Source organism: Macrotis lagotis, chromosome 1 (assembly GCF_037893015.1).
Source record: "Macrotis lagotis isolate mMagLag1 chromosome 1, bilby.v1.9.chrom.fasta, whole genome shotgun sequence".
NCBI classification, from domain to species: domain Eukaryota; kingdom Metazoa; phylum Chordata; class Mammalia; order Peramelemorphia; family Peramelidae; genus Macrotis; species Macrotis lagotis.
This window is the reverse complement of record NC_133658.1, coordinates 345,773,425-345,782,898: the sequence shown is the minus strand read 5'-3', so window position 1 is coordinate 345,782,898 and position 9,474 is coordinate 345,773,425. Positions and strand designations below refer to the sequence as shown.

The 9,474-nt window shown below is 38.0% G+C and overlaps 1 protein-coding gene across 1 annotated transcript; it reads left to right on the top strand.

The window, feature by feature from the left end:
- Window positions 1-958: 958 nt before the first annotated feature.
- LOC141517693 (BPI fold-containing family A member 1-like) lies at window positions 959-8,948 on the top strand. Its single transcript, XM_074228975.1, has 9 exons — window positions 959-1,010; window positions 3,220-3,378; window positions 4,013-4,172; window positions 5,622-5,729; window positions 6,845-6,994; window positions 7,235-7,313; window positions 7,893-7,956; window positions 8,487-8,561; window positions 8,736-8,948. Exons 2-8 carry the CDS (start codon window positions 3,231-3,233, stop codon window positions 8,525-8,527), a joined length of 750 nt encoding a protein of 249 aa, XP_074085076.1. The 5' UTR covers window positions 959-1,010; window positions 3,220-3,230; the 3' UTR covers window positions 8,528-8,561; window positions 8,736-8,948.
- The last annotated feature ends 526 nt before the right edge of the window (window positions 8,949-9,474 follow it).

Sequence of the window (9,474 nt, the reverse complement as noted above, 5' to 3'; positions counted from 1 at the left end):
AGATTGACTTGGTATTTCTCAAATCCAAGATAGAACCCAAAGGATTCCCTACAACCACCACCCACCATCCAGGCTCCAAGAGATTTTTTTTCCTTCTAGTACATGCACTTAAAGCCCAGGACAGAATCTTGCATGTATTAGGTGCTTAATAAATATGAGTTGGATTATTGAATTCTCCAATTGGAAGTGAAAGTGATATCCTCTCTGTCCTTGATGAGTAAGGTCCTGATGTAATGTGAAGAGCAGTAGATGTTGAGTTAATGACATGGCTTCCAATCCTGGCCCTGTTAATGCCTACCCATGTGCCCTCAGTTTCCTCATCTGTTAAAAAAATCTACTAGAATTTGATTCTATGATGATAATGATGACCAGGGTTGAACATAAAACCTTCATTTCTGACCTGAAATCTCTCCATCAAGTCAATCAATCAATAATCATTTATAAAGTCCTTAAAAAGTATCAGACTCTGTGCTCAGTGACACATAGGCAAAAAGAAAACATTTCCCATACTCAAGGAGATTTCATGCTATTAGAAGAGATAATATGTGCACATGTAAGCAAATGTCAAATGAATACAAAATAAATACCCAAGTGTTTAAGGGAGGGATGATAAGTCTTTCTGCCTCCTCTTGATGTCTTAAGTCTGATCCTCCAGGTTCAGGAAAACCACATACAGTAGGGGTCCCTTGCCTGACCCCTATTCATTAAAGCTTCAAGTCTTGAGTAACATTTCTGGCTCAAATTAGCTTTTGTTTGATTTGTCTCTGATTTGGCTTACATCTCCCCCACCCCTCCCCCAAGTGTAATCAGAAATTATTGACTTTGGAGGTTAGTAAGAAATACCACAATTGTGATATTTCATACTTCTTTCTTGAAATCTGTCATCATATTCTTCATTTCCTGATGCTTTTGTCAAATTTTGCTATATAAGGTCCTTCTCAGCAAACATTGAAGGAGAAGGCAGAGTAGCTGAACATTCATTTCTGCTGAGACACCTCTGAGAGATCCAGGTAAGACCAAACATTTTCCCCTGAAGATAGGGCAAGAAGCTTTTTTGCTCTTTCCATGCCTTAAACAAAAGATCTTTTCTCAAATCCCTGCAAGCCTCTCCTAGGTTAAAGAATTAAGTGACTAAAGAAACTTTCTAAAATGACATTGCTTGATTAAGGCAGAGCTGAGTGTGACTAATTTAAAATCAAACAGGATTGATGAATCTCTACAGAAATGTATATTTATTTGATTGACTCAATAAACCAATAAGAAGATAAGAAGTAGATCTCTGAATTCAATGATATAGTAGACTGATAGACGAAAAAAATCCCTCTACTAATAGGGTCATCAATCAACAGTCTTAGAGAGTTATTTAGATGAGTAGGGAGAGATTACATGACCAGGATTACACAAGCACTATATACAGACACATTGATTTGAAACTTGGGCAGTCTATCCACCATATGCATACAAATATGTATATGTGTGAAGATGTGCACATATACACACCTACATACACATATAGATAGAAAGATAGATGATAAATAAATCAATAGATAAACAATTGTCACTAGACCAATGATATTACTTTAAAATTGATATTATTGACTGTCTGATATTATTAACAGTGAAATTCTTTCCTTCTTTTAGACCTCATTTCCTTCTCTTGAAAGGGTTTAAATAGATGTTTCCTTAAGTTTTAATGCTGACACTTGTTCTCATTCCTCTTTTGGTTCATGCATTCTATTAATCTAGATCAGAGATTCTTAATTTTTTTTTTTTGTCTGTGTCATGGATCTCTTTGGCAATCTGCTAAAGTTTATAAACCTCTCCTCAGAGTGATGCTTTTAAGTGTTAAAAATAAAATACATCAGATTACAAAGGAAACCAATTATAAAAATTACAATTATTGAAACTTTAAAAAATAAAAAAACAAATTTACAGATTCCACATTAAGAACCCTTGCTCTAGAAATAAGAAATCTAGTAGTGATAATAAAGGAGGAATGATTGAAATAAATTATGAAACCAATAGGCTGAGTATACCTTTATATGATGATTTTTATAAAATTTGAGTTTATCTCTATACAGGACTACCCAACTGATTGTTTTGACTGAAGCCTAACCAGGTGTTGAGTATCTTCAGAAAAATGCCAGGAAAAAGTCAAATTCTTGAAAATATGATGGGATTTCACAATATTAGTCCAAAACCAAGAAGTAATAGCACTTAGAACTGTCAAGTTTTAAATTGATAATACATATATATATACATATATATATATGTATATATATATATGTATATAACATTGAATGTCAGGGATGGACTGGCTCTTAGAATTATAGACTAGATATCTTTAATGGCAGACTTGAGGCTAGAACATAGAGTTCCTGATTGTCACAGAGTTCAATATTCTTTCCATTACACCAGTCTAAGAGCCCCTCTGGTTATGACACTTCATGAGAAGCTAGAGGAACTCGAGAAGGCTCAAAAGAAACCTCCCAAATGCTTGAGGGGAACCTGTGCAAGATTCGATGAATAGTTTTAGTACAAAGCAAATAAAATTGGTACCTTGCACAGTGAAGAAGAAACCTGGGAATTTGAGCCTGAGGCTTTGCACAGGTCAAAAATAAGAAATCAAGAAAAGTTGAGATGTATTTGAGTGGCTCCTTCCCAAATGATGTAGCAAAACAGAAATGATGTGTAGGGCATAGACCTAAACTAAAAGAGCAAACTCCACACCCTTATTTTCCTTCAACTAGACTCATTGGGGACTCAACAAAGAAATTATCTTGGGCTATGGAACCATTGGTACAGACCAATAGGTGGGAGGGAAGGCATTTCTTCCCTTCTTTTTTTAACCATATTGATTTAAACTTTTATATTTGCCTTTGCCTAAATGGCAGCAAAAGTTAATTAGGTTGGAAATTTCTAACTATCAGAAGTGGATCCAGAAGGACAATTTAGTTTTAATTTTGTATTTAAATAATTTTTTTTAAAAATTGCCTAATGTGTTTGTTCTTTTGATGACTTCTATTAACTACCTCCCTCCCCCTCTCCACAAAGAGACTATTTGTGGCTGCATAAGTCAGCTGGTGCCTCTCTTGATGACCCCCGTTAACTACCTCCCTCCCCTTCTCCATAAAGAGGCTCCTTGTGACCCCAGGAGGCAGCCCATGCCTCTGTTTCTGTTCTGATTCATATTGACTCTTTGTGCTTCCTCTGGAACAGGAGCAAAGAAGATGCTTCTCATTTGGGGTCTTGTTCTCATCTGTGGCCTGCTCACAGGGAGTTCGGCTCAGCTTGAAGCCATCCCTGTGGATCCTGCTAGTGTCCTGAGCCCTGCTCAATCTCTTACCCCACCAGATCTTTCTTCAGGCTTATTAAATGGTAAGTGACCCTCTCAATGGGCAATTGATGAGGAATGAAAAGATGGAATTCTAGAATACCCTCTAGGAAGGGCACTTTAAGGGTCATCTAATCTAAGTCATTTCAGAAGCACGAATCCCTTTTCTCCTATCTAAAAGATAGGAAATTCATGACTTCCAGAGAAGCCCATTCTACTTAAGGCTTTCCAATTCATAGAAAAGGTATTCCTTATATATATATATTGAAATGGGCCTAAGTATTTTGACTAAGTGAGGGTAGTAACAGTGAAATGACATTTGAAAGATGGGGAAAGTCCAACTCATGGATGGGTCAAGGCAGATCCTTCACATTCTTCACTGTTGGATATGCTAAACTTTGATTGTTATGGAGGGACTTATTCTTTGTGTATAATAGCAGCCCATAGTCAATCTAAAGCACAATTGGTTACTTAACTCTACACAAGGGCAGCATTATCTAGTGGAAAGATCCTTGGATTTGCAGTCAGAGAAATTAATTTGAATTCTAGCTCTCCTAATTTTTGCCAATGTACCTTTGAACAAGTCACAACTCAAATTTCTTTCCTTATAAAAAGAAGGGTTTGGGGTAAGTGAAGTCTTAGATCCCTCCAACTCTAAATCCTGTCTTTTCATTCTAGGTCTCACAAAGGGACTTCTAGACTCAGGCTTGCTTGATATTCTCCAAAATCTTCCCATCGTTAATATGCTGAAAACTGGGGGAGGTTCATCAGGAGGTCTCATTGGAAACTTACTACCCAGACTAACCTCATTGATTCCAGGGCTACAGGATATAGTTTCGTGAGTGTTCTTGATATGTTTTTAGCCACCAAACTCCATACTTCCAACTAAATTAACTATTGCTGCCATTTAGCTTCAAAGGAGGAAATGAGAACATCCTTATCAGAGATAGCATTCCATCTGGAATTCCATGAAGGAATGGTCTAACATGAGTATGAGGGGAAGGTTGGGAGGGTCTTTTTTGCTTATTAGTGACACAGATGACGCAGAAGGCTGAAACATTTTCATACTCTAGCAGTTATAGAGAGGGAGACCTGAGAACCAAAAAGTCTATTTTAAGAGATGTACACATAAAAAGAGTACTTTATTTTGGAGAGGGAAGACTTGGGATCTATTACTGATTCTCTGCTCCTCACCTGCTGGATGACCTTGGCAAAACCACTTTAACCTCTGTGAACCTTAGTTTCTCCATCTGTAAAATGAGGGAGTTGGACTAAATGATCATTTAATCTCTAAAATGCTTTAAACCTACAAGAAAGTTTTTAGTTTAGGAATTGGGTGTGGGCATAAGAATCTTGGCTACGAGATCCCTCCCCTCCCCTCTCCCCATTCCCAATTAGACTTTAGTCAATGGCATTAATTAGTTCAGATATCAATAAATGAACATTTATTAAGCTCATACTGGGTTCTAGGCACTGCACTATAAACACTGAAGATACAAAGATAAAAATGATGATATAATTCCTACTCTTAATGAACTTACAATCCCTGGGGTCAGACAACATTCACATGAAGAAATATATGCAAAGTAAATTGTTTGTATATACTTATTTATATTAGTCAATTTGTCAAATTTGGACTTTTGGTATATTGCAAAAGATGTCATTTTTGGGATGGGGGCAGGGAAGATTGGGATGGGGAAAGCACTAGTAATTAGAGGGGGAAGGTTTCATAGAGAAAATAAATCAATAAACATTTATTAAAAGACTACTCTGTGCTAAGCACAAAAAAGAGGCAAAACACAATTCCTATCCTCCAGGACATCACAATCTAATGGGGGAGATAAGAAGCAAACAAATATGTGAAACTAAGTTATTTGCAGAATAATAAGGAAATAGTTCAAAAAAAGAAAGTATTAGAATTAAGAAGGGTCACTTGAATAGACTTTTGAAGAATACCAGGGATTGTGAGAGGTGGAGGTGAGATGAGATAGTATTCAGGTATGGAGGACAGATTAAGGGCTCAGAAATGAGAGATGGCAAGTTTAACTGGCCTTTCAAGATAAACAGAATAACTTCTAGTTTGATTGTAGATGGAAAAGGGAAAATGCCAAGAATAAGAATTTATGGAATTTTTGGTTGAAAATACCTTCCCCATCCTTTACCTCTTCTCCTCAACTAAGAAATGGCTGCTGCTTGGAAGTGGCTTGATTCAGGGCTCAAAATGTGGTTCATTTTCTAAAGAATATAAGCTGGGGGGAGATCCCTTACAATGTGACTTTCTCTTCAGGATCAATGTCACCAATCCTGTTCTCCTGGAACTTGGGCTAGAACAATCTCCTGATGGACACCGTCTTTTTGTAGCAATCCCTCTTGGAATGGTCCTGGAAGTGAAAACGTGAGTGATATTTGAGAGCCTGGAAGGCCCTGTTTGGGGAATGATTAAGGGTATTATCAAGGGACTTGGATCCCAAGGGATCTTAGACTTACTTAATATGAAAGAAGGTGGGTGATAGGGTGAATTGGTAAGCAAAGCATTCTATTCAATTTACATTCCCTGGATCCAGGGTTTATCAGGGCATGGCATCATCTCCAATTAATCATGGAGGTTATTATTGAGAATCCTTCACCTTCAATGTGACTTTCTTCATCACTCCCTAGAAATATGATGATTTCATTTTCCAAGGCCCCTCCAAGCTACTTCTTGGCTAGTAGAGATTCTATACTATGACTGAACTCCTCATCACCAAGCCCATCAGACATGCTTTAACAGTCCTGAAGCAGGAAAGTTGAAATCAGGTTAGTTGGAACAGGACTTTATGTCAGGAGACTTGAGTTTGAGTCCCTGCTCTTCTCTTAAAAGTTGTGAGACTTGAACAAGTCATGACTCCTTTCTATGCCTCAGTTCTCTCTTCCATGAAAAGAAGATTTGACCTTGATGATTTCTCAGCTCCCTTCTAGCTCTGGCAGTCAAATGAGACAATGGTTTACTAAATCCTTTCCTGGGCACCATCCAATTTCAGGGCCAAAGAATATGGAGTTGTTGCCATTTCTGCTTTGCTCCAATTGTGGGACACTACATGGAGACAACATTATGCTAACTACATTGTTCTATGGCTCTCAGTTTCTTCATCAGCACAGTGGGGAATAATAGGACATTTTGGGAGGGTTTGCTGTGAAAATGTGAGAGTTTTTTGGAATGCAAAGTCTACCTATGACAGAGTGAAAGCTTTCCAAGACCACAAGCTCATTCCTGATTTGGGGTATCCAGTAGAAGATCTTCTCCATCCTTTCTGTTTCTGTCTATTTCTTCTCTGTGTGTCTCTGGCTCTCTCTGTCTCTGTCTTTATGTCTATTTGTTTCTGTCCATCTCTCTTCACTATCTCTCTGTCTCTGTCTCTGATTCTGCTGATCTCTCTCTCTCTCTCTCTCTCTCTCTCTCTCTCTCTCTCTCTCTCTCTCTCTCTCTCTATCCAATCTTCCTTTATTTCCTTATTCTTTTTTTTGGTTTAGATTCCTGACTGGTGAACTTGTTAAGCTGGATGTTAACCTAAATATTGTAGTGGAGCTCATTGCAGTGAAGGATAAAGATGGAAAAATCCACTTGGTGGTTGGGGATTGTAAGCACGACCCTGGCAGCTTAAAGATCACTCTCCTAAAAGGGTGAGTCATCATGGACCAATTCTTTTGGGTACCAGTTAATACCCACACTTGGTAGTGGGAAATGAACTTTTATTTTCCCTCATTTTATCTGCTCCAGCCCAGGCTGTAACAGAACTAAAAAAAAATTAATTGACCCAGAGACTCAGGAATTTCCCACCAATGAGAACACACCAACGCTTGCATCCTGCTCCTAACCCCAACCTGCTTGTTTTCCATCCAAGTGTCCCTTCCCTTTTCTAGGGTTGTACTGCTGCAAGAACTTGTAGACACACTGGTAAAAGCACTGATTGAAGATCTTCCATCTCTGATACAGAATGAGGTGAGTGTGGAAATGCAAATTTCCTTGAATCCTTGGGTCAGAATATTACTCTTGAGCAGGCCAATGTATCCTGAGAGTGAGGAGACCAGGGATCATAGGACCATAGATTCATAGCTGAGAAAGAATTTAGAGATCAAGGCTGATCTCCCTCCTTTTACAAATTGGAAAGCTGAGGCCAATAGAGATTAAGTGACTGACCAAGGTAACAGATTTTAAAAATGTCTGAAATGGTATTTGAACCTAGATTTTCCTGATAGCCCAGAAGTTTCCTACTATATCATGCTGTCTCTGTGGAATGAGATGGGATATTATTTCTGCCTCTGACTTGCTGTGATTTTTTTCTGAGCTTCAAGTTCTCCAACTATAAAAATGGAAAGATTGAATGAGATTGCTTTAAACTCCCTCTGAGTTCTAACATTAAATATCTATGTTCTAATGACACATCCATCTCTGATGTTCAATGTTCTTCTATCTCTCCAAGTCAAGATGCCTCAGTGATGAGCAGTCCTGTGGTATTTTCCTTCTGATTCTGTTTATTGATTCATCCATCTCATATTTCTTTCTGTGTTTGTGTTGTAGGTCTGTCCTCTGGTTAATGAGATCCTTGGCAGTCTGGATGTTACCTTGGTACATGATGTGGCAGGTAAGTTTCTGAATAATATATTTCTTCTCTGTCTACAAGTGATTGGGTTACTTGAAAGGTTATTTCCTATCCATATTGTCATACTTGGCATTTTAGAGCTTGCCATCCAAAATGGATACAAGACTAGGATTTCATAAATTAGGTACTTCTTTCACTTCTCATAGTCCCAGATCCTTATAGAGAGCTTCAATTTCTTCACCTACAAATTCAAGGGGATTAAACTAATGTCTAAGGTGATCTCTACCTCTAATCAATGATCTTATAAGGAGATTCAGGTTGGCCTATAGGGACATTCAACTGATCATAATCTATTAGTGCCTTCTCTGCTGAAACTGGACTGTCCCTATTTAATCCCAGAAAAAAGATCATGGATCCATCTGATGGCAAGTTCTGACCTCTAGAATCATTTATTCCAGACTCCTTTAACACTGTTTTTTCAAAGGTCTGAAAGTTTTAACTAGAGACTGCTTTTCAGAATCCTCTGCTTCAGTTTGACTTCCCCAATCTGAAATATTTGTTCTTCCTTTCAGAAATATTAATCCATGGATGGACATTACATCTTAAATTGTAAGCTTTCTCAAGGGATCAACCGTTTCTTCAAATAGGTAAGAGTTCTATATCTTTATGTTTCTGGGTTTTTCAGAGTATTTCCTATGAATGTAGTTTTGAAATCTTAGAATCTAGAATCTATGTCATTTGGAAGTGTAGGACTATGGAATCTAAGAATCCCAGAGTTATAAAATCACAGATTTATTCTGGCCCAAATTTATTCCTGACAGAAGCATTTCCTGCCTTCAAATTTTTTCCTGTTTGAAAGACTCCCAACAGAAGAGACCTAAGCTCCTGTGTTGGAGCTGATACTGATGAAATGAAACACATTCGATTTGCTGGGGTCCCTGAGGTTCCTGGTATTTGGATCCACTTTCCACATCTGAAGCTTCTTTCTTGGCATTTTCTTCTTTCCCTTGTATTTTTCTTATAATAAACTTCTTCCTAGCTCTACATTGAGGTAATGGTCATTGCTCATTCTCTCTGACACTAAGTGCCTGAGTAGTGGTAACAGCTGACTTTGCATGTTCTTCTGTTTTGTGGAAGCTCTCCAGGCAGGCATAAAGCCCAGTACTGGATTCTCAGAAGGTTCTTCATTCATTTGCACTGGTCAACATTAGGAGAAATGGGTTTTTGCTTATGCACCCCCACTACCTGAGTGATGCAATTTTATCAAATCATGCAATGCTTCTGGTCCTTTTTCTCCTAATGAAGAAGGGGGTGATATACATCAAGGAAGAAAATGAGTTCTTAGGTGGAAAGTTCTTTGGAGAAATGAAGCTTCTAGATGAAAAACTGATATCAGTGGATAGAGCACTGGCCCTGGTGTCAGGAGGACCTGAGTTCAAATGCCAGCTCAGACACTAATTACCTAGCTGTATGATCTTGGGCAAGTCACTTAACTCCATTGCCTTGCAAAAAAAAGACAAAAAAATATTTTTAAAAAGCTGATATAATTCATATTTAGGT

Excerpts from the sequence above, each read along its gene's own strand:
- LOC141517693 (XM_074228975.1), top strand. The coding sequence starts at position 3,231 with ATGCTTCTCATTTGGGGTCTTGTTCTCATCTGTGGCCTGCTCACAGGG. Across the intron at positions 7,314-7,892 it reads CATCTCTGATACAGAATGAG|GTCTGTCCTCTGGTTAATGA; the intron begins GTGAGTGTGGAA and ends TTTGTGTTGTAG. Across the intron at positions 7,957-8,486 it reads CTTGGTACATGATGTGGCAG|AAATATTAATCCATGGATGG; the intron begins GTAAGTTTCTGA and ends TCTTCCTTTCAG.